This window comes from Eretmochelys imbricata, chromosome 8, assembly GCF_965152235.1.
Source record: "Eretmochelys imbricata isolate rEreImb1 chromosome 8, rEreImb1.hap1, whole genome shotgun sequence".
In the NCBI taxonomy this organism is placed as follows: Eukaryota; Metazoa; Chordata; order Testudines; family Cheloniidae; genus Eretmochelys; species Eretmochelys imbricata.
This window is the reverse complement of record NC_135579.1, coordinates 92,241,314-92,266,880: the sequence shown is the minus strand read 5'-3', so window position 1 is coordinate 92,266,880 and position 25,567 is coordinate 92,241,314. Positions and strand designations below refer to the sequence as shown.

At 39.7% G+C, this 25,567-nt stretch overlaps 1 protein-coding gene and 1 long non-coding RNA gene across 7 annotated transcripts in view; one reads left to right on the top strand and one right to left on the bottom strand.

Moving 5' to 3' along the window:
* Positions 1–2,628: 2,628 nt before the first annotated feature.
* LOC144269466 (uncharacterized) lies at positions 2,629–6,954 on the bottom strand. Its single transcript, XR_013346937.1, has 2 exons — positions 6,859–6,954; positions 2,629–3,985 (listed from the first exon to the last, which is right to left on the bottom strand). It is a non-coding gene; the product is annotated as an uncharacterized LOC144269466 (long non-coding RNA).
* The window catches only part of NFIA (nuclear factor I A), a 329,888-nt gene continuing 308,399 nt past the window's right edge, over positions 4,079–25,567 (top strand). For 2 of the 6 annotated variants that reach the window (XM_077825161.1, XM_077825157.1), the window contains exons 1-2: positions 9,118–9,522; positions 15,640–16,171. In XM_077825161.1, the coding sequence (XP_077681287.1) occupies positions 9,496–9,522; positions 15,640–16,171 (559 nt within the window). In that variant the 5' untranslated portion in view covers positions 9,118–9,495. Of the gene's footprint in view, positions 4,425–9,114; positions 9,523–15,639; positions 16,172–25,567 lie in introns of those variants that run through there. The other 4 variants (XM_077825158.1, XM_077825162.1, XM_077825156.1 and 1 more) reach the window with 4 other exon arrangements.

The following is a 25,567-nucleotide window of genomic DNA, read 5'->3' as shown; positions in this document are numbered from 1 at the left end:
ATTTTCACCTCAGCTATTAAATGTCAGATTCAGTATGTAGTAAGTGAACACAAGACAAATCACTGTATTCATAGATTGATAGATAGATACTACTATTCAATGGGCTTGTTGTCATGTGGTAGCAAAACAGTAACAAAAGTAAACAAACTGATTAAGTTTGGGAAGTATATTGTCATGAACACAAATATATAGTAGGTATCTCATAACTGTATTTTCATAATTTGACTGATCCTACACTCCTTACTCGAGCAAAATGACTACTGAAGAGTGCAGGATTAGGTCCAAAATTATGAGACCTATTATTTATGCTGAACTTGATTTGGAAAGAAAGCTGTATCAGAACTAGAGACTGTAATTACTCAGTACCACTGCAGAGTCATTTATTGCCCTTGAGAAAGATGTCTGTCGGTTTTAGATAAAGAGGAGAAAATGGAATAATACAGTGTGTCTGAATAAAAGAAGTTTCTGTATGTTACTTTACACGTAATGTTTGTGGCCTAGCAGTTTAACAAGCAGGATGATGGTTTGCACCATACCGGGGCAGGGACTGTCTTTTTAGTACATATATGAACAATGCCTAACACGTGGTTCTGATCTCTGACTAGGTGCTACTGTAATACAAATAAAAAAGTAATAATAATAATTGTCTGTCAGTAATGCATCTTTAACTTGTTAAATCAAAACCATTTTCACTATGAACTTTGTAGGTTGTAGGTTTCACAACAAATCCTGTTTTCAAAGTACTATTTAAACTGAAACACTATTTATTAAATTGTAAACACTACAATCAAATAAGGAAAGAAAATGATGATTATTCTGGATCTCTGTCTCTGATTCCTGTTTTCTTCCTTTCATTAGTTTAAACCCATCTGACTGTAAGTTGCTATTTCTGTATAACTTGCAATACATAAAAGTATAAACTCATTTGGAAAGATCTGCAGAATTTTTCAGTGATCAGCTAGAACCAGGAGCAAAATGGACTTTCCCCACCAATATGCTGGAGAACAAAGATTGGATTAGTGAAAATGTAAACTGGAAAGCTTTATCATGGCAGGAGGGACTAATGGTTAGAACACTAGCCTAGGACTTCAGTAGACCTGTGTTCAATTCCCTCCTCTACCACAGACTTCTTATGTGACTTTGGACAAGTCACTTGACTTCAGTGGGATGTAGGAGCCTAAACTAACTTTGAGGATCTTAGTTTTAGTTCCCCATCTATAAAATGGAGATAATAGCACTTCTCCACCTTCCAGGGGTGTGGTGAGGATGAATACATTAAATATTATGCAGTACTAGGATGATGGCGCTATGTACTTATCCAAGGCAATTAGAAAGCTGCATATATGAAAATTTATTATTCACAGGAATTAAGTAATTTTAAATTAGTATTTTGACATCAGATTTCCATCAAACCTATGTGTGCATTCATTTAATCTAAAACAGTTGAGCCTGTCAGTTTACTGTCTCTGCAGGCTTCTCCTGCTGTTTAAGGGTTACATACTACTTTCATAAGAAATTTTTATAATTTATATTATAGCAGTGTCTAGATCCCCAGATTGGGGATCAGGGCCTATGGTGCCCAAATGAGCTCACAGACTGTGATCTTATTTTTAGCTTCTTCTAAAAGAATAGAAATGAACACACCAAGAAAGTATCATAGTAGATGGGTATTGTCAGCCTTTTTTAAAGTATCTTTTGTGCAACAAATGATAGAACTGGGGGAAAGGGTAATGCCAACCCAGTCAATATCTAACAGCTTCCCTGCACCACACACAGTATTTTTATTGGAATAAGAAATGCCTCACGGTACACATCAAATTATGGGCTGTAGAGTAAGTGCTGAGGATTTAGCTCTATAGAGTGCATGTAAGTCTCTGAGGAACTGATCTTAACCCAATTGGAGGCTTTCTATTGACTTCAGTGGGCTTGCAAACAGACCCCAAAGTCCTGACTCTGAGAGGAGCTGAGTGCCCTCAGTTTCCATTGACTTCGGTGTGAGTGGGAGTCAGTAGTGTTCAGGGCTTCTCAGATGGTGGTCAGCACCTAGGAAGGTTGGGTGTCCATGGCAGTTGGGTACGCTCAGAACCTTGAAGAAGGTAGTCAGCACATTGGAGGATCAGGCCTCTAATGATCACAGTTTTATGTTAATATTGCCATGCTGTATAAAAACCTAATTGTTTTCTGTCTAAATTCCCCCTTATGTGACCCACCTCCTTTCCAAAAACTCAACATGTTCTACCTCCAATGTCATTATCACACACCTGCCCATTTACAGACGTTCCAACAGTCCTGGTTTTGAGAGGGATAGTCTCACTTTGCCCCAATCCCAGTTGAAGCAGAACATTCAGGGCCACCAGGGAGGGAACAGTCCCCCGCTCCCCCCCCCCCCCAGTTTCAAAGAGCCACAAAGCAAGTTGCAGCCTGGTCAGCCTGGTGCATGGAGTCAAACCAAGGGCTTGGCCCATGCTCCCTTCATCTCCTTCAGGGCAGACAGGCCAAACCTGCGTGGCAATGCATCCTTCTTTAGCCACTTGAAATGTATTGAGAGTATTCTTTGATAACTCTTGATAACATAGCAGACAATCCTTTGTCATGTTTCTTTTAACAAAGCTCTCAAGCGGCCACGGGTAAAACATAGATGGTTTAATTTAATCTGCAGACAATATTTCATCATTTGATGATCTGCTAATAGGAACCATCTGAAAAAAGCCCCTCACTAAATAAGAGAAGTTTATGCTAACCAATAGCTACCATCTTTATTCACCAACTTTAGTTAACACTATAGTCTGTATTCGCAAAAAGAAAAGGAGTACTAGTGGCACCTTAGAGACTAACCAATTTATTTGAGCATAGGCTTTCATGAGCTACAGCTCACTTCATCCATCTTTAAAGCTCTAATCTCATCCACTTAATAGTATTAAATATTTTGGGGGTAACCATGATACCCCAGCAGTCCTTACTCAGCTAAAGGGCCAAACTGTACTATTAAAATAATTATAAAATTCCAGAAATTATCAACTGTTTGCTTGTTTGGTTTTTGTGGATGTTGCAACGTCAAGAGATCTCAAGCTTCCAATACATGATGCAATGCTTTTGCTGTCTGCTGTTAATTACACAAGCCTCTTCATCATCAAGGATCATTGGGGGTTAGGCTAGATGACCTTTGCAATCCCTTCTAACCTTGTGGTTCTGTAATTCAAAGCTACACACAACTGACTGGTAGCTTTCTATTTCTCATGCCCTCTTTGGAGATTTTTTTAAAATTAAGTTTAGCAGATTGTATTTTAGGAGTTGTAGATATCAGGGTTATCCTGCAAAGGTGTCCAAAGCTAGTTAACAGAAACAACGACTTGCAAGGGTGACACCTGGCCTATTTTTGGGGTGCTGCAGAAGTTGAATACTTTGCAGCCAGGAATTTGATAGCTGCTATTACCGTTATCCACGACTGTAATGATAACCCACCCCCACCTTCAGATTTCCCAACAGTTCGGAGGACAGGCACAGTTCGAATTAGAATCCTTTTGTTTGGTTGCATTTGATTTCTGAACTCAGCAGTTTTAATGCATTTAAGAGGAACTTTACCCCACCCAGTGCAAATGGCTTTGCCGACCTCCCGGCCAGTCTCCTTGAACTAAAGTAACTTGCAAAGAGCGGTAGGGTTTGTTTTGCTTTTAAAGGGAAAGGATCCGCTGCGAGGCGGACACCCGCACTACAGCACGCAGCAAACCATCTCCTTAGACCCCCATCCCAATGTCCGCCTGCAGAAAGGACTTGCACTGCGTACGGATATACCCCGCTCCTCTTCCTCCCGCCTGCCGCTGCTGCTGCTGGGCTGGGGCCTACTGTACGTGGACCCTCTGTCCCGGGCGCGGCTGCAGCTCGAGCTGGATCCTGGAGCTCGCGTTGATGGGAAATCCAGGAGCTGCCATTGGCCAAGGGTGGGCCCCGTGCGTGCATCAGCCTCCTCCTTGTGCGTCCGTGGTTCCTATGCAAATTGGAGTGAATGCGGAAATAAACACGGGGAGGGGCGGGGGGAGAGAGAGAGACTGCCGAATCGATCGCAACTTCTGCAAAGTCTAACACAATCCAAAGCCCACAAGGCAAAGCCAGGGGGAGAGACAGACTCTGAGAACCCAGCCAGCCCGGCTTGGATGGCTTTCAAAAAAGAGGAGAGAGAGAGAGAGTGAGATTGCATTGCAAATCCTTCTGATTTGGGAGTAAAGTTGTTGTTTTTTTTTTTAAAAAAAGAACGAAACCTAACCAGCAGCCTGCAGTTGGCTACAGCTTTTTATTATCTTCCGGGTTTTCAACGGTTCCAAGTTTATTTTAGATATTTAAAAAAAAAATTGAAAAAAGTGTCAACCAATGAAGCCAATCGTCTCAGCCTTGTAAAGTTTCTCACGTACTCTTTATACATTGCAATGGTACGTGGTGCATCTTAAACTTTCTATTTCCATATTTTTATAAACAAAGATACTGTACGTAACGCGATACTTAATAGCTATGATGTTGCCGATACATTCATTGTAAATGATTTGCTACCAAAAATAATGTGTAGCTGAATGTATTTCTGTGTTCTGTGTGCAGGAGATAGCAGCCGTGTGTGGTTGGGTTTTGTTTTGTGTGTGTCTATATGCACTAGAGTTTCCTTCTTTTTTTCTCCCAGGGATTTCAGAAAACCGCTGAGCTTGACAGATTTTTTTTCCCCCTCCTAGCGCTTGCTCGGTTCCAAAAAGAAAAAAAAATGTACGTGCTCGGGTCTGCAAAAAGACGTCTGGCATCGGCAGCCAACCCAGCACAAAAGGAAGTGTCTAGACTTCGCGTGTAATTGACACACGCCTTCTCTAATCAATGTTGCAAAGCTCCATGATGGACCAGAGCGCTGTCCAATGAGAGAGCGGCTTGGCTGTTGCAACGTTCGAAATACCCCAAACGGGCGGGAAGCTGAGAGTGCGTTGGCCTCCTCCCCCCTCAAAGTTCTTGGAGCTCAGCGGGGGCCAGTGTAGTTTCAAGCTGTCAAACCTGCTGCAAACTTCCGGATTTAGCAAAGCGCACACAGACACACACACACACACACAAGTGTTTCTGCTAGTGTAGCAAAATGCAGAGTTAGGGGTGGTTTTAAAACAAATTGTATGTGCTTTGCTTTGCCTTTTGCACGTTCAAATAGATGAAAGGAATGCCAGGGTGATTAGACCACCCCTCCCCCTTCCCGTTGACATTTTTGTGAAAGAAAAAGCTGTCCGTATTTCTCATGGGAAGTCGAGAAGGGCCCCCCTCAGCTGCGTTGTGTGTTACTTTGTCGCTCTATGTGTGTACAATGGATATTAGATGATTACACTAGAATGTTTCGCTGGCCGCAGAGGTCTTTGCGCATTAACTGTTATACGGGGCCAAAATTTAGAAGATTTAGAAAGTGCTTTGGAAGACAAGCCGTGCGCCTTCCCCTCGCGTGTTAATCCTTTGTATGGTTGTTTATGGTTTTCTTAACCCATTAGTTACTGAATGGTGAGCAGTGTGTATTGAGGTGAAGGGGGTCTGTTTTGGATTTGTTCACAGGCGACTGGCAGATGTTTTTTAAAGTTGGGGGGGGGGTGCGCGCGTGGGTGGCTGTGGAGTGGGGGGAGACGGAGCTAAAGCTGCCATCAGGAATGTAAGTAACCCGCGACTGATGAATCTGTACGTTTCTTCCTGTTACTAGTCTTCCCTGTGCGGAAGGTGCTAATGTAGGAGGAGATCAGTAACACACTAACTTGGAGTCGGGCCCGTAGTCCCCTGGATATAAGTCCCTGACACAAGTCCAGTGGAAACCTATTCCAACAGCTTGTCTTGGAGACAGTAGCTGGCAGGCACTGACTTAAAATATCCGTCTCATCTTTCCCTTGAGCGGTGTAGGTACTTTGAAATTTAACTAGAAATAGGATGCGTTCTTTTAGCTCTTTGGAAATAGCTCCCTAGGAGTTGACCCCTAAGTCTTCCCGTGTGCTACTTAAGGCAGATTTTGGAGTCACAAAATTCACACCTTGAACTTAGTTGTGTGCAGACTGTCTTTCAAGGGTCCGTGATCTTGACCTTAATAGTCAGTGTTTTATTCCCAGAAAGCGGCTTGTAGTAACCAAAGTGCAACAAAGCTGGAAAGAAAAAACAAAACAAAACCCAACCTCCCCCTCAAGGGAACTGGCAAAGAAATTGTTGCTTTAACAAGTAAAGAAAGTGTATAAAGGAGGGGGAAGAGGGCGAGTGGGGAGCCTCAGTATTAGCCGAGTTCTGACTTCAGTGCGCATTGGGCGCCCAAGTCTAAATCATAGTAATACGGCCTCACTATTAAGTACCTCCGAAATAAAAGAGAGTTCAGATGTACGTATAAGTGAACTCTTATTGACGGAATTTATATATCTAAGAGGATTTCACTAACGCTGGCAAAGTAAAGTTTCTGCAAATAAAACATTGTAAATGCAATGCCGGGCAAAGTGCCAGAAAGAATATGGATAGCAGGGATCATGGCAGTAGTCTCTCTCTCTCTCTTTAAAAGACGCCCCATCGCAAGGCACCCTGTAGCACTTTCAAAAGAAATGATCGAAGTCCCCATTTCCAATGCCTCCTTCCTAACAGCCGATCTCCAGGTTTGCTTTAGTGCCTCGCTTATTTTGTTATGATCAAGGCATTTGCTTTAATTATGCTTCCCCGCCCCAACTCCTGCGTGTCTTTTAATAGCTTTATATACCATCCGACGGTGATTTCTCTTGGAAACCTCCTCCCCTTGCTTTGTTTGAATGTTCCCGTTGGAACTTTCACTGGGCCAAAGGAGGCTCTGAGCCAGTTGGGACCAGCGCTGCGCAAAGCTCCCCCCTCTCCTACCTTTTCTGTAGGCTCAGGATCCTAGAGTTTAAGCGTGCACAATGCGTGCTGGATTGGAGAACGCGGATGTGAAGGGGTTTGGTGCTGAACTTGGATGCAGCCTCTGCCTAGAGGGCGCAAACAATCGTCCCACGTCCAAAAGTCTTACGAAGGGCGCCAAAAGTTACTTAAGATAATATTGCTAACCACAAAAAGCTGGAAATCGTGGAGCGAGGCTGCCTGCTGCACCGACAGGACTGCTAGGGGCCCGATCCCGCATTCCTCGCGCACCTAGGATGCCGGTGGAGTTCATTAAACCGGAGTTAATGGAACTCCACGCTCGCTTCTATTTGGGTCGGACAGGGAATACAGGATCGGGCCCCAGAATAGAAACTAACCCCCAGTGGCTCACTTTATTCTCAAAGCTGTTTTTTATAAATAGATCTTACTGTGTATCACTAAAAAGTATCCTCGCTTTTGCCGCAGGGCTCTAAATAGAGGCCAATGTAAACATAGCAACAAAAGAAAGTTGTAATAAGGAATAAAAGAGGGGGTTGTTTTTGTTGTTTTAAAAAGGCATGCTTTGGTCAATATCTGCTCTCTGTGCCTCAGGCACATGTCTTGCTGTCAGCCAGAAACTTCTATCGAGGAAACTTGCAGAGCAATGAAGTGATATATAGCAGCAAATATTTAGCTGAAAGTGTTTCTTGTCATTATTTGACTAACAGATCCAGACCACTTTTTCTTTTATCAAAGGAAAGCACTGAGTGAAAACAGCTCATTTTTCAGTTAGTCCAGGACATCTCCAGTTAAAGACAGGCTTGTAGAGAACTTCCATCAAATATCACCCTGCTAAATACCAACCACCTCTTTTCAGTCAGCAAATGTAGTGACGTACTAGCGAGGGACCAGACATGAAAAAGTCTCCAGCTGGAGAGAGAGCATTTTTGTTACTTTTCTTACACCAGGTTTTCTGACAGAGCCTTTTCTTTTAACAGCAATGGGCACAGGGATTAACACCCCTGAACTTGTTGTGAAAAGGGTTTACAGTTTGAAATACAGTACCTACATCTCCCATCCACATGAGAAGCTTTGCACGCTGCATGCGGTGTGTCTTGTGGCGTCTCCTTTCCTTTTGTGGGGGGGGGGGGAAGGTTATGAATGGTTGTGGATATGTAAGTGTCTGCAGGCTGCATGCAGCTCATTGGGAAGAGGAAGAGGAGGAGTACTCCATCCAGGAGATATACTGATGTTAGACCGGAGAGAAAATATAAGACTCAATAAACGAGAAAAGCTAGCTGACTGGAACCTTTCCAAACCCAAAAACCAAACCCTTCCTTGTGCCAAAACAGTACGTTATAGCCTAAATGAGTGGCTGGAGGCTCGGTTCTATTTTAAGTGCTTTACTTTTACTTGGGGAGGGGGCAGCAGGGTAAATGCAGAGCACAGGTTGAGCATTTTTAGTAAAATAAGCATCCCTTGCCCTACAGTGATTTATTTAAAATGACATTCACATGCCAAGTATTAGAGAGATTTGGAAAGTTTTGAACACATTTATCTCCCCCCTCCCCCAAGGGACTTAACTTTAAAAGACATTCCAGGTGGTAAAATATTTATGGTCCTGAACCGTATTAACGTGTGTAGGTCTTAAAAAACAAAACAAAAACCCTAGTGGACTGTACCCACTACAGGGTTATAATTCATTAGGCTCAACAGTCCAGGAAAAAAAATCTGTGAAGCTTCCACATGTAAAAAAAAAACCAACAAAACTTCAAGACCTCCGCTAATGAACACGATGCCTGCAAAAAGAAAAAAAAAGTTTGGAGTTTACAATGCGTAATTAAATATATCCCACTCTTCAGAGGAGCGTCTGCAAGGCGAGCAGCTGCCCCCCAAATGTTCCCAGACTTTTGCATCTGTGGAGCTACAGACGCAATCTAGGGGCTATATAATCAGTAGCCTGTACACGCTCTTTCTTGACGAGGTCGGTGAAGTTCCTTCAGTCCTTTAGGCGATGCACAGAGTCAGGGAGGGGGTGGTGGTGGTGGGGAGGGGGGGATAGCACTGTGGAAAAGTAGTTTTGTTTGCTGAAGCACATCCTGTGTAGCCTATAGCCGCCCGTGAGTCCTGCCTGTAACTGCTCCTGACTGCGTTACCCAGTAATGCACTGAGAGCGGGGATCGGGGATAGGGAGGGCTGGCCGAGCACAGCACTGCAGCCCCTCTCCCCTCCCCTCCCTCCCCCGGGCAAGGCAGCGAGCGAGCTGCTGCTGCTCTTGGTGCGGTGCAGAGCGGAGCAGGAGCAGGAGGCGCGCGGGCAGGTTCCCGGGGAGCCTGGAGCCTGGGCGCGCTGCTGGAAGCTGGGGGTGGGAGGGAAGTGTGTGCTATGCCTTTAACGCCTGGGTACAGTAGACATGTATAGTGTGTAGTGTAGGGAAAGTCTAGGCGGGGTTAAAGTTCAGCTCATGGAGCTGCTCAGCGCTCGCTGCAGTTTAGCAGAGTTGGAAATGTGAAAGCAAGAAGCAGGCTAGGTTCTCCCCCCCTCTTTCTCTCTCCCTCTCTCTCTCTTTTCCTCTCTCTCTCCCTTTCTCTCTCTCTCTCTCTCTCTCTCTCACTCTCACACACACACCTCCAAACCACAAAAACCCCCACAGCAGTCATGTATTCTCCTCTCTGTCTCACCCAGGTAAGCAGCTGTTTGGATGCATTTGGGGCTGGTTTTGCTGGGTGGTGCGTGTGTGTGTATGCGCTGGGGGGGATGGTGGGTGGTGGTGGGGGGGAGAAATACAGCTTTAAGAAAGTAACTTTGTTTCCATTAGGTTGCATTCCTCTTCTTGCACGGCCATTTGTGTAGGCACATGGCTAATGGCGCCTACTTATTAAATGGTTTAATTAATATTGGTGGTGGGGGTTTTCTGCTCATATGCAATTTTTGGGGGGACGACCTGCACGTGTTTAGCAGGGTTGCAGCCCATGACATGCTTGGTCATCTGCAATCAATACTCACCGTTTGTGCTTCCGATACGAGTAATGCATGAAAACATAGATGTGCTTAGGGTCATTTTTTTTAAGTGTAGCATTAAGAGCTGCTGCATGTTCTATTTTAAGACGTAAGGTATTGCATAGTCTGCATTGATTTCCCTCCCGAAAGTCCACACTTTTGTTTGTAAGGGTATGGTTCGTAGATGCAGTTAAGGTTTGCCTGTGAGTATCTCTGTACGTTACCCATGCCTGGACCTATAGCTATAAACATTGCACCTACGCATAGATCTGCAGCTATATACATTGCCTTGATCTATAGCCCATCATATATAAAATACACTTTGTACCCATGCAGAGACGTATAGCTGCACGCGCTGCACTCCTGCATAGATCTACATCTGTACATACATTGTGCTCTCGTGCACAGATCTGTATCCCTGGAAGTACACTGCAGCCGTGCAGAGATCCACAGCTCTGTACGTTGGACCCCATGCACAGATCTGTAGATGCAGCCTCCGATGGTCAAGAAAGTATAGCTCTGTCCTCCTCCCTGGAAATTTGACGCGCGTTGTCACTTTCCCGGGTGTCACAGTTGCCTGGATGTTTGGGAAGTGGGGGAAGTTTGGATTGCAAGTTCCGTCAGTGTTTTCCACAAAGTTGCTCGAGCCCTTAGGGCAGCAAAGTTGCCTGTGTGTTATTTTTTAACATGATTATTTCAAATGCCTTTTCCCTCTACATACTGTCTCCCTCCCCACTGCATTTCCATGGATCTCTGGAGTTTAAGCTTGTGTGTTGACGCCCAGCCCTAGACTTGCCCTCCATTCCGGACGGTCTCTTCCTTTCACAGCTGCTGCTCTAGCTCCTGGTGCTCCAGCTACACTTAACTGCTCAGGACTTCGGGCAACTTTTCTTCCCAGCCCCTCTCTCTCCCTCTATACCTCCTGAGGCAAAGGATTGCGCTTTTGCTGCTCCAGATCCCGTGCTGGCATTTTTCATATTATTTTTCACTATTAAAAGGCATAAAGCTGAAGTGAGATGTGATTTTTGTTCTCTCCAAAGCGTCCCCTCCCCTCCATATAGCTCTGTAATCCTGTCTGGGATTTAGATGCCTTCCAGTCTGACTGTTATTCATAAGGATGATAGTTTCTATTTAGTTCCAATTAAGTACCTTCTTCCCTCCCTTTTAATCCAGGTTGTTGCAGACATTAAATTGTACACTTTCAATTAGCAGGAGATAATCGTTTGAACTAGGAAATACTTTGTGGTGGACTCACACCAGAGATTATTTCCTCCTATATTGGATTCTGAGAGCATTATTCCTGTTATTTTATGTTTTTATATATATATATATATACACACAGAAAGAGAGAGAGCTATGTGCTGGAGAATGACTCTGGATCATGGGAATGGATAGCTCTTAGAAGTAGCCTGAATAGCTTTAAAAGTTTTATTTTTTCCTTCCATAAATCAATGAATTTGTGGTTATAGTATCCAAAGTGACTATAGGTTGGAACTTTACCATGGTAATAATCTTACAGTTGATTATAGGCAGAAGGTAGATATGGTGAATGGAATGGGCTTGTGAGCAGAAGTGAAATGCAGGGGTGAAGGGGGGAGGCGTTCCAAACTCTGTACCTTTCTGGTCAAATTTATGCCAGTTTATTAATGGAACTGGAAATACCTATTGTCTGTTGTTTCCTGTACTGGATGATTGGTAATAACATAACTTTCATAGAAACAGCCATATACTATTCTCCTTTCAAACGGCACACATGTAATCCTGTTTTAGTAGGCCCAGTGGGACATTAAGAAGAAGACTTAAGACAAATTTGGGATATTTTAAAATGCTGAATATTGTATCATTCTGTTCCAGAATTCTTGCATTCTTGTTGCACATTTGGAAAAGTAGTTTAGGGATTCAAAAGCCCTCTTTACAAACTCGACATTGAGAACGGAACAGTTATGTGGTTTTGTCATTTTATGTAGAAAACATACGCAAAATCATTAATAAGGGCGTAAGTAGTTTTATATTTTTCATGTCAGAATTAACATAAGCCTTTTATTTATACAAGTTTTGAAATAAATGCTTTTTAAAGTGTTGGCTCAGTATTAGAGGCAAAACATTAGAAAGTGGATTTTTAAAAAATGGTCATAAAGCACATTAGTCCAAGAAACGCAACTGAAATGACATGACTATGTACCTGACATAGAGATTTGAATCATCTATAAGGAAAATATGCACAGCATTTGTTTCACTTCCCTGCTGCATATCGAGAATATATTTTGGGCACACATGTACCTCTCTTTATAGATTTATAGCCAAACATTTCTAGGAACATGGATTTTAGAAATATTACCCTTGCTATATCTGACTTATTTTCAAACACATCCACGTAAATATATTGTGTAAAACAATTACTGTAAAGCATTACATTATTTCTTTTACTCTGATCTGGATTTTAAGGCTTTTTTTGTCAGTAGATTTTACAGGTTTTTTTAAGAGTTTGTGAGAATTTTTATATACATATAGTTCTAAGGCCCAGCTTTTAGATGCAGAATGCGCTTTGAAGCACTATATCGACAAACTGTGAGAAAGTTTTATGGTAAAGCTTACTGTTTATCACTGTCTTTTAAAAAAAACGTATTAAACACATTAGTGGTGCCTTTTATTTTTTTAGAGTAACCTTTAATTGTTAAAGGAGATAACTGTGCCTTTAAAGTAAACTTTTGAAATATTTTTTAACTGAGAAAAGGCAAAAATAATCTTATTTTCTTTAAATTTTTATAGTTTGCTGTGATCATGTGATCAGACCTGCACATTTATGTATACTCATTCTTGCATTGCTACATTTCAGAAAGTTTTTCAGCATTATAACATTGAAACAAATAACTTTATTATGCAGAATAAAACATCAAATTTGGTTGGATTGATAGTGGATTCCTTTATCCCTGTTCATATTTTGCTAATACCTTGTCACTGAGATTTAGGTTGGTTGATTTTACAGGGGAATATGTTTATGAAGACACTTCAAAATGCTGGATGAGTTAGTTTGTCAGTCTTCTGTTCTTGAATTAACCTTTTTGCTTAGTACGTCATTTTGAAAACTCACATTAGACTATTTATATGATTATGTTATGTGTATATATATGTGGTGTAGCATGTAGCAGTTTAATACAGACAAAGAACCGCTTAAAATTATATCCTGGTCTTTTGGCCATATAATGGTTCGGAGCTTTTTTAAAGTCATCCCCGTCCTGTTCCTTTCCCCCCGCCCTCCTTTCAGGTTCTCTGTAGCTCATCTTTAAGACAGACTAAAGGAACTGTATTTTAGATAGTATCCAGCCTAGGTCCAAAAAAGTTATGGGCATATGGAATCAGTCAATAAGAAGTACAGTTGAAAGCAGAAAGTTGAATATTTCTGGATAAATCAAGATGTATTTAGAATTTATTAATGCTTAAAACAATCCTCCATATCAATGTAGGTCTTTTCAATGAATTGTGTGTATACCTTAGCAGATAAACGTTGACTTTGCAGAAGGGCTTTTCGCACTATCGGCTCTTCTAAAATGGTGGGTGGGGGAGAACATTAAGGATCAGAAGTGTGTTTTTGTTATTTTTAATAGCTTCTGGTGCCTTGCAGCTTTTACCTTTTTTTCTTCTAAACCCATTTTGATTTGTGAAAGTGCAGCTGCACGTGTTATGTTTGCTGCCTTCTCTTCTTACTTTTTCAATCTACTGGCTGAAACCTGGCAGCAATTTTTATTTTTTTTTACTTTACTGAAATTTGAAACCAGGATTTTCTCCAACAGAGGGGGGAAAAGTGTCACTCACCAAAGTAATTTATTGTATTTTTACATATTATATTTTAGTTATCAGTCATATTTGTAATGACGCCTGCACTGTCGTGCTGCATTGAAATATCTGTCTCTCATTTTCTGTAGTTTCTAACAATCTCCATTTTTTTCTGATATAAATGATCTAATGCTGTTTACCGATTTTAATATTTAAATTTTAGGAACCACAGAGAATACATGCAATTAAGCCATTTAGAAAGCTAATACAAGGTCTTGAATTGTAACAGGAATTTGATAATAGAATGTTCCTACCACTGATTTCTTGGTTTTGCCTATATTTGTTTGAGCAGCAAAGCCTATTTAAAAAAAGAAAATAAAAAAAGCCATTGGAGCTGTAGAATAAGTATATTCTAACAATATTATTTTAAGGTTATGAAATTATTTTGATACGTGACATACTCTACATGTGAATGTAAGTGAAGAAATTCCGTTAAACTGAAAAAAAACAACCCTTTTACCTTGGAAGAATGGACATAAATTCGAGTTTAACATGCTGTAGGAAGCTTTGTGCAGTTTCATGGTGTTTTTTTTTTTTTTTTTTTTTTGCCCCGCAGGGCCCAGTCCCACAAATGGGAGTAACTTCATTCATGGGAACAGTCCCATCGACCTCATGAGTGAAATTAGTCCTTTGCATACATGTTTGCAGAACTGGGTCCTTAAAGTGTATATGCTTTTCTATAGATAGTGTAACATCCTGTAACAGTATTACATAGAGAAACATAACAAGCAGAATATAATGAATTATAACATGATTTGATCTCCCTGTCTGATTTATGTAGTACTTTTTAGGTATATTTATTTATTTAAAAAGTTGAATATATGGATCTTTCTTGCAACATATTATTCAAGTTCAAGAAACTTTTCAATACTGAATATTTCTCTCTCAAGTAAGATGAGTGAACTTAAAATATTATTACTGAAGGCAAGCAGTGTTTTCAGGTGGAGAAAAGTATTATAAATGTGGTAAATTCTTTTAAAATATATTAACAAAAATAAAACAAAATGCTAAGATTTTGTGCCTTAATATTTACGTATAAGCTTCCCTCTATCTCTCTCTTTTTTTTTTTTTTTAAATAGAAGGCCGTCAGAACTTGTCTTGTATCCATGGCACAATATCAGATTTATTATTTTTGGTAGGCTACATATAAACCAAACAGTTTTTTTTTAATTATAAGGGTAGAGTTTAAGTTTTTAATACTGTTTACTGTTAGGCATGCTGGAGAAATCTGCAAACTGGTTACATTATTTACTGTTTCTAGAGGTGCAATAGACAGAGATTAGAGGCACCTTCTACTATATTATAAAATCACTTATACTGAAATTTTATTACACTGCAGATTGCCATTTCCAAATATGTCTTAGGGAAAATTTTGCTGTATTTCAGACTTCCCCATACAAACATTGATTGGCATCCAAATGTTTAGAATTTGCCAAATTGGCGGGCATATGCTGGCCACACCACAAGCAGTGGGGTCAGGGAGAGAGCAAAGTAAGATATGCATTCTTTGAAAATGGATTAAGGTCACTACACTCACTTATTTTTAAACTTTTATTTTATTTTATTTTTTAATGATTTTAAGTTTTAGGACTGAGTGTAATAGTTACAGAATCTTCCTCACACTTATGTGTATTTTAGTTGGTCTCTACCCTCTGTGATAGCAGTGTCATATTCTTTAGGCTGATATAATATTGAGAAAGAGTTTATATATAGATAGGTATAGCTGTATGTATAGTATGTGTGTGACTGTGTATATACAATATGTACAGTATTTGTGTCTGAGATTACAAAGGTGCTTGTGTTTTCTGCACTGCGTAGTATATACACATTGTCATTACTTAATTCTCACTTCTAGAGGATATTAATTTCTTGTGTGTTAAAGTAGTATTTTAAGGAGTTGTTTTGAACTCTGTGACTGATTTGTTTGTGTTTTCATGACATCAGTATAATTCTTTATCATTTTTCCAGGATGAATTTCATCCCTTCATCGAAGCACTTCTGCCTCACGTCCGAGCATTTGCATACACATGGTTCAACTTGCAAGCCCGAAAACGAAAATACTTCAAAAAACATGAAAAACGCATGTCAAAAGAGGAAGAGAGAGCAGTGAAGGACGAATTGCTGAGCGAAAAACCTGAGGTCAAACAAAAATGGGCATCCAGACTTCTGGCAAAGCTACGGAAAGATATCAGGCCTGAGTACCGAGAGGATTTTGTTCTCACAGTCACAGGAAAAAAGCCTCCATGTTGTGTTCTTTCCAATCCAGACCAGAAGGGCAAGATGAGAAGAATTGACTGCCTACGCCAGGCAGATAAGGTCTGGAGGTTGGACCTTGTAATGGTGATTTTATTTAAAGGTATTCCGCTCGAAAGTACTGATGGCGAACGCCTTGTAAAGTCCCCACAGTGCTCTAACCCAGGGCTGTGCGTACAGCCACATCATATAGGAGTTTCTGTTAAGGAACTCGATTTATATTTGGCATACTTTGTGCACGCAGCAGGTAAGTGCATTTATACAAAGTTGTCCAACTTTCTGTATATCAACAGTCCTCTGCTGTACCATCTGAGTTGAGTGTTATGACCAGTCAGAGACCGTATGAGTCAGTGTTTGAACTTGGGAGAATATGTTCCATGTAAATGTGGTTGGCAGCATGGTTTATCGCCAGTTCCAGGCCTGACAAGTAAGAGAATCTACACCAATATACTCTAGTTGTGAATCAACAGGTGTTCTCACGTTTTTTGTTGCCTTTAGGAAATAGTAGTGTCAAGATATGTTGGTTTTCCAATACTAACAGCAGTCAAACGTTTGGCACATCTAAACTGCTTTCAGAAGTGGCCGACATTAATATTAGTACAGGAAATGTTAAAGGCTGTCTTTTAGAACTATCTAGAGGCCTGTTTAAAATGGACCTTATTTTAATGTTGGTAAGAGAAAGAAGGTAGCTAAACCTTTTTTTAAACTAGCTTTGTATGTGTGTTGTGTCGTGTAAGGAATAAATTCAGGGAAATAGACCTGTCAAAAGCCCAGTGGTGGTAAGGATCAATGCAAGACCCAGTCAGTGCCTTCAGCTCGTATTGATGTGGGTGATATGTGAAGGTGCTCAGCATCTTGCAGGATTGGTCCCAGAAAGAAAAGCAAAGAAATCACACAAATATGTAAATGTAACAGTGCAGTGTGGACTGTGGCTAAAATAAAGGCCTATGGTATCAAATGAGGAAAGTAAGGTTAGTGTTAAAAGTGGAAGTTGCATACAATAAATGAATACACTTAGAATCTGACTGATACTAAGAACTGATGGCTTGTTTGACAATATTGCATTCAGAAGAGCGAAAACGCTTTTACACGTCATGAAATTCGCAATCTTGTCTCTGACTCCAATGCAGACCACACCCTGCCTGTGAATATTAGTATATTCAGAGGCTACCTAATAGGTCAACTGGATAAAATAACATGCTGTAGCATTTCTTTTCAATCATTTTGTTTCTGACAGAGTTGCTGTGTATGAAGCATTAGGCCCAAGTTTTTGGAGCTTGTTGACTTTTAATATATACGTACTAGTTTCACTGGATTTCATTCACAGCAGTAATTTAAGGCAGGGGGTTGAAGGGAGTTGAAACCGGGGGAGGGGCGGAGGGGGGGAGGGGCAAAGAGAAGTCAGTGGACTCTTATCAATAGAAACATAATAAATATATAAGAATAACAATAATAATAATATAAATCTTGCTAAAAGAAGAGAATACATCTATTATCTAGCATTCTTTTTGGGTGATACAGAAAGTGCTGACTATCCGAAAGTTGTCTTCAATAAATCAGTATTCGTTGCGATACATAGTATCACTTCAGTAACTTTATTGATATACACTATGGTTAGAAGGCACCTTTGGCTAACATTGTGGTATTTTACATAGTTAAGCTGTGAAACTTTGTAATTAGATGTGATTTGATCAATTCACATTTCTGGAGAAGAAAATGTAGGCAACTATTACAGGAAGAGTGATTTATTTACTACATGGTATAGAGAAATGGGAATGACCAATTCGTGTAGACTTACGTTTAGCTCTCATGTTGTTTAGTTAGTGTTATGTTTCATGAATTAAATGCAGGCTTCGGAAAAGCACTGTAAATTGTCAGCAGAAACCAGTGTCCTCCTACCTTAAAAACTTGAACACACATTATCGTTTTTGTCTGTCATTCTGTATATGTCTAGATAGAATATGGTTGAGAGACAGAGAGAGAGAGACAAGCAGCCAAACTAAGTACATATGTAATATAAGGAGGCCTAAAGTGATAGTTTTTTTTCTGTTATGGCAGTCACACATTAGATATTTAAAGAGTCTAATAATATTTTGATTAGCGGCATACCATCTTATACCATCTTATCATTATGACAGTGGTAACAAACAGACCGCAGTTGCACTTACTGTTCTTTGGACTAAACCTTTGCCACAGGAACTTAAACATTAGACTTAATCTTTATTTACATTTATAGCCTCTTTTAAACTGTAAACCTCTCACACTAACTATACAATTTAATATTTTACCTGTTGTTTACTGATTATATATATTGCATTACACTGTTATTGCACTAGTTTGTGCTAGGAGGTTAGTAAATCTAATCATAAGGTGGGACAAAATGGTTATAAAATGATATTTAGGAAGCATGCAGTGTAGTATTTGTCTAAAAAAGATGTAATGAAAGCATCATGGATCAGGCTACCTTTTGCGTCTTTGTGTTTTCCTCTGATGTATCCCAGAATTCTTTGTTACACCTGAACACTGGCCAAGTCAATGGTGATTGGTGCTCACAGAACTGCAGTAATGGCAGCTAATGCTGTGTGCGCAACAGGAAAATGACAAAAGAAAATAGTAAGCTTCCTTTGTCTCAGAATATTTCAGATTTGATTTCAGAGATTTACAGACCTGTTATTTATTCCAAAGAAGTTGCCAACACAATTATTAGGTAGGTTGGTCAACTTACATGTAGCTGATTTGACAGGCATCTGCTATAGTGCAGAAGATTTGTAAACACTAAACAATGTTTTTACCTCCTTAAAAGTTTTGAGAAGTTGCCAGTATTGGCAGGAGGCGCAGACTTTGAAACGTGCTTTCAGATACGTGCCAAAACCATTGTGGCCTTTTCACCCATAATGCTTGCTTCTTTTTAATATTTATTTGTTTATTTATTTAATAAATTAATTCTGTTCCACTATGCCTTGTTCTAGATGATTTCAACAGTGAGATGTTCCTTTCCATCTAAAAGTGTACAATAATTATTGCTTTGAGTCCAGGCTTTCTCTTTGGTTGGACACTGTCATCTATAAGAGAATACATGTGCCCAAATTTAAATAATGCTTCTGACAAAGCAGATTCAGTGACAGAAATGAATTATTCTCTTTTAAGAACAACTAAATAAAGAACAAGAAAACTCAAGTATGTGAATACACAAGCTGCATGCCATTTTTGTAAGAAAACAAGGAATATCAGTGTTTTCTGAATTAGAAGGTGACCAAAAATGTATTGAACTGTAGAGCATCGGCTCCAATTTGCAGTTTTTAACCTGTTTAAGAAAAGTATTCTCATACCCTTAACTTGGGTTGGCTTTTTAATTTTCATTTATTCTGCACATGTATCAAATGACAACTTGGAAAACACTGTGGCAAACCGTTTTCTTTGTGGGAGTGTAACAGTAAAGCTAATTTATGACCAGTCCTTTACCAGATGATCTGTATCAGAGTCTACAATAAACCAGGCACGTGGCAAGGTCACAATTTAAGTTGTTAAGGTCATAACCTTAGCCACCAGGCATTTGACCTTTTAGATAAAGTTAACCTTTGTTCATTAGTAAGCACTCAACCAAGAACTTTCTTGAGTTTTTTACTGCTTCAGAGTTACTTCTGCTAATGTGATCAGATTGTAGAAAAGATTCGCAGCTGAAGTAGTTAAATTTTCTGAGAGGTCAGTTTTTTTACAAACTTCTTGAATGGACAAAGCTAGGTTGTAATCTATAGGCCACAAAGTGATAACAACACAATACTTGATTTTTTGACAGACATTATCCACTCTAGGCAAGAATTAAAGCTAGCTAGAAATTTGCCACTTAGAATCTTTTAATCTTTAAGATGGACATTTAAAAATGCTAAATTTTAATAAATCTGGGATTTTTTAATGTCAATAAAACCATTTTACTGATTTTAATAATATTAAAAATGAAGTCAAAATGGAAATAAGTCTAACGTATTTGTGTAACTGAAAGTTTACTTAGCATTGAAATACCTTCTGTGAATAATTTACTATGCAATAGTATGTACACATGACTAAACTTAAAATAGACACATTTTATGCTATGATTGGTGGCATTTTAATATTTATACTTACACTATAATAAAGGAGTATCAATTGAAATAATGCACATACAGGAAACATACTTGCATATATTCAGAATATCGGTGTAAGTATCTTTTAGTTCCAAGTCAGAAAGGTACATAACACTTTGCGCCATCATCTTTTAGTACAATTGTTATTGATTGTTACTGCATTAATCCTGTTAATAGCTTCAGTTGTTCAGTATGTATCTGTAATGTGAAAGGTGTTCTAACAATACTGTACATCGTGAAAAGAGCTGTCGCAGCATCCTGAACCCCTGGTATCTGCTCTGCAAAAGTCTAGTGTTTTACTGTGTAAAGTGTTACCGATTACCACATTACATACACCATATTGTTACCTTAATTATGTTGTAGTGAAAGCTCATTTTTAATTACTTAGGGTACTTTCTTGGTTTTCTCTGAGACCGCATTTATTATTTAATTTAAATCAAAAGACAGAATCCACTGTTAGTTTTTGATGCATTTTGTTTTTATTTTGGCTACATTATTGCCATTCCATCATACAGATAGCCACGATATGCAGATTGGCCAGATGGTCGTGTTAACAGATTGAGAACCCACTTCCCACTGCTAAAGAGCAGGTGTAAGATCAGTAGGGTTTTTTTTTTCCTCCCAAGATTCATACCAAATGCTCATTAGAATAGTGTTTAATGATTTTTAAAAAGGCCACATTTCAACATACCATCATATCTGTCATGAAGTCAATGTGTGATGCTCTGTGCAATTTATATGTATATCTGGAGATATTTTAAGCATATCCTCACTATAAGACTGTTGGAAATCGACTTCTAATACATGGCTGTTGAAGTCCAGCGTATGTCAAAAGCAATCTTAAATGTTTCACACGTGAGGCTGGATGTTAATGACACACATGCATTACTTCAGAACATGCAGTTACATTGATACTTAGATATGCAGAAAAAATGTGTATATATGTGTGTGTGTGTGTGTGTGTGTGTGTGTACACACACACACACACGCAGGGCTGGGTGTGCAGATCCAAAGGAACCTGGCTACATCAATATTCAGAAAATCTCTTAATGTCTCAATATTTATATGTTTGTTTTTCATGGGTCTTCTTGCCATAGAGAAACATCTATGGGTTAAAAGTAATATGAGATGTAGTGCTCTCAACCTGTTTCCACCATCAAAGATGATCAGATCTTGTATAATTTCAAGCCCATAAAAGGCTCCCATTAAGAAGCCTGCAGAAAACATAAGTACTCACAACTGGATTTAGAATACAAAGACTAAAATCTCTTCGATGACCATAGTTTTATATCACAAACACACATGTACGCACGCACACACGCACACACACACAGTCTATGGTGTAGAAAGATATCTTTGCCCATCAAAAAATTCTCTTTTGGAAAGTGGAATAGTCAGTCTCTGCTCCTTGCGGGAGCAAACAGTAGTTGACAGAAGCAGGATTTAGGTTGGGACAACTGCTTTCACCCTGCTGTTGTAACTGAGATGGTAAGTGGCTGTGTTAATTCTGACCCTAGCTATAGAGAAGCTTGTGACTGTTTGCTATATCATGAACCATTGGCAGTTCACTCATGTGGTTTAGCTTTCTCCTTTCCCCACCAACAACCAAACAAACACTGGCTAAATATGCTTTTAATGTGGCTAGGATATTTGCCAGGTGATTTTTGAAGTAAGTAACATAATATTATTTACATGTGTTATTCTACAAGCAGAAGTGATCTGGAGTGAGACAGTAGATAGTCTGGGTAAAAAATTAGGAGAAGTCTTTGAATGGAGGTTAGTGACTTTATAGTTGTGAGGTTTGTGTGTTGGTAAGAAAGTCACCCAATGCTGCTGGCTGGGTTTTGACTTGTCTACAGTTACTGCATTTTTATATTTCCCTCTTTTCCACCCAATGATGAATAGCATTAATTTAAATCTATTTAAGGCGAGTGTGGGAGAAACCACAATCTTTGTTGTGGTCCCTGCTGTACACAGCAGGGCTGAATGTTTCATTTGGTTGAGGCCTCAGAGCAGATTCTAGAGGACCCAAAACAGCATGTCAGCCTTTCAAGCCCTGCAGAGAAGCAGTGGAAACTCTGATTCGTCAGAAATGGCGATATTTATTATTATGACTATTTGTTTTTTTTTTTTATTTCAGTGTAACGGAGGGGATGCCTATCCATGGCTCTGTGCGTTCAAACAGTTATTGCAAAGAACATTCCTTACAAGAATAACCACCCAGCAGTGTACTGAAACCACACACGCACAACCAAATTAAATTAACATAACCAGCCAGTAATTCAAAGCAGCAAAATAAACCCAACTCCATCAACTCCCTCACCCTCAACCCTTCCCAGAGCTCTAGCAAAGAGATGTTCTTTGCAGCACGTCCTAAACATCAACAGTTTGGGGCTGTTTAGAGCTGGATAGGTAGGAATAAATTCCAGACCAAAGTATCCTTCCTGGAGAACTCCCTGCTCTTGGGTTCTGTATCAAGGGGGTTCCAGTTCACGTAGCCTCGCTAGCCACAGCTGCGGCTATATCACCCATTCTGGATTATTTAAAATGAATGGGAGGATTGTAATTACAGTTTAAATATGCAAATTAAAAATTCAGGACCACTTGTTTTATCATTGCCGTAGCAGTCACTATGGTTGACTCTGTGACTTATCACAGAGAGAGCTTGAAGCAGATGGAGTTCTTTGTGAAATACATGGGGTAGTTTTAATCCCAGATAGATACAAAGATACCCTTTGATTCATTTAATTTGTTTGAGTATTCGTTAATTATTTGTATTATGGTAGCACCCTGAGTCCATGATCAGTTTCAGAGCACTGTTGTATTAGGCACTGTGCGAACATAGAGGTAGATGAGGTTCCTGCCCCCAAAAGTTTACAATCTGAAGCTTTGGCTGGCTTGATCCAGATTCTCCAGACACGTTTTCCAAATGTTCAAACCTAAGGTGCTGAAGATTAAGCACACACATTCATACTCTGGACTCCTAATTAAATGACTTGATTTTCAAAAGCACTGAGCACCTGCAGCTGCCATTGATTTCAAGGGGAGTTTTGCCCAAGTAAGTTAATGCTGATTGGTTCTGTCAGGAGTCAGAGAGTTTTCTGACCAGCTCTAGTGTTTACTATATTATTCTGTTCAGTGGATCATATTCTCCCATCACTAGCAAGAGTGCAATGGAATCTCCACTGGTGTAGAGAAAAATAATGTATGCTTTGGGCAGTATTTAATAACTGTGTAACTATGTTGACATAAGTCAATGAATTCAGCTATTTGAGCTCAATTCTGTCTGTAGATACATTCATGTAACTCACTGAGAGTAATGCATATATCTCATGGCAGGATTTAGCTATTTTAAAGCAAATTACATTTATTTGGGTCAAATTTATAGCTATCCTCCATACAATCTATACATGCATCCATTTTGTGTTTACTTAACCCACAAGTGCATGTGTAAAATGGAGAATGGTGCAGTATAAACTGCTTTGAGCTTTGTTTTGTATGTATAAACTTGGGTTTTGCCTGTGCAAATGGGCTGCTCCTTCATATTCTACATGTGTATTGGTGAAGGCTGGCCGAAGATTTGGCCCTTTGAGCCCTATATTTAGAAACCTCTTTGAATCCTTAAAATTTGAGGGAAAAAACGATTCATGTGATCCTTTACTAAGAATGGATGCCGCCCCGTGCCATCATATGCCTCCAATCGAAGCCCTAAATAAAGACAGACAATCTTGTTACATTGTAAAGGCTTGTGGCTGCAACTTCAATGAAATGTTAATTAAACCTGCCAGGTAAATATCTAAACTCATTTGGGCCATTGTGACAACCAACCATTGGGACTCAGTACAGAACTATAGCAGCCCCACTCATAGCTCTAGACTCATGAAAGGAACCAGCCACACCATACTTGTGTTCAATGTGAGGCTTGTCCCCATGCTGCTGTTGTCTATGAGCACCTTTGGGGCCAAGAAACATGTTACACACCACCAGGGATCTTGTAATTGCCACAGATTATCCTATAACCTTTAGTGTTGAGTGTTGCAAAAGCTCTCCTGATGTGGACTGCTGAGGGCACCGCCTAACCAGACCTTGGGGATGAAGTTTAGTTCTGATCATATACCAGAAAAGAGGGAAGGGAAGAATCCCATGGAAAGGTGACCCTGATTTGGGTCAATTTACCAAAGAGGGAAAATGCCTTCCTAATCCCATACGTGGTAGACAGTAAAATCTGGTGCAACTCTAAGGAGACCTAAAGCAAACACAGAGGCAAATCTGCATCCAGCCATGGCAATAAGGTGTAACTGATCCATGTGTTGGGAGGGTGAAGGAAAAAATTTCCCCATCTGAAGAGACTGAAGTATGCTCTCCAGTTTCTAAATAATCTTCATCCCTATCTCCAGCCCATTCTGGTTGACCAATCAGGTGCCATGGCAGGGTTTAAAATGGCCAATTGGGCACTGCCTTGGGCTCAGGGAGAGTGCTCTTTCTTCATAAAGCCTTTATATGGTAGTGATACGAGCTGAGTAAAATTTAGATCAGGTTAGATTTAATTCTGAGCTATTTTGAAGTTTTCATGGCTTTACTGAAAAATGTCTGTCACTCAAAATCTAGATTTGAATTTAGTTCTTCACACTCTGGGACTGAAAAGCTCCAAACAACTGTGTGATTTTGGAGTGGAAAGCAATTAGCATATTTGGTCAGGATGATATAGACAGTATGTCTGCATTCCTTTAAAATATAAATCTCAGTCATTTAATTATGTTTTCAGAGGGCAGATATGAAGATATACTGCAAAACTCATTATCTATTATACCGACACGATAATCTTATTAACCTTGCTTTCTACTTTTAAATTTTATTGTGCACCCTGTATAACTCTTATGATATCAAAAATAATTGCTTGGCGAACACATGATGTCAGAGGTTTGATACAGCGTTTATCTTCACAAGTGAGGAGACTGATAACTTGCAAGTTACATAACTGCATGCAAGGGATCAGATAGTGCTTCACAAGAGAAGGAAAGTGAAGATAATTGTCAGCCAATAATACACAAGACAAGATGCATGCATGTCCGTTTGTACTTTAGATTGAAAATCAGTCTTGCAAAACTGTTGTGAAAATTGACCAGCGTTTGTCAAAATATGCTTGTTTGTCTATTGATGATATTCCACCCCCAATTTTATTCACACATTAACTATTACTTGCTTACGGCGAACAAAATATTCAAGGCTGATGTTTGCAGCCAACCACACCCCTCCAGTTGGATTTTCCGTCATGAATCCTTGCACCCCATCACAATTCCACTGAAATCTCTCTCTCTCTTTCAGCGTTTGGTATATATTGGATATTTTCTCCTTTATTTTGTGATCTGGGGGAGGTGGGAGGAGGGAAACAAATGCCATAATAATATCCCTTTTCAGAAGAATATAGTTTAATTTTGTGTGTGCGTGCAGCAGCTGCCATTGGCAAGCTCTCGTCTTTGTTGCCATGGTTTTTATTGCATGTGTGCCAGAACATCACTGGA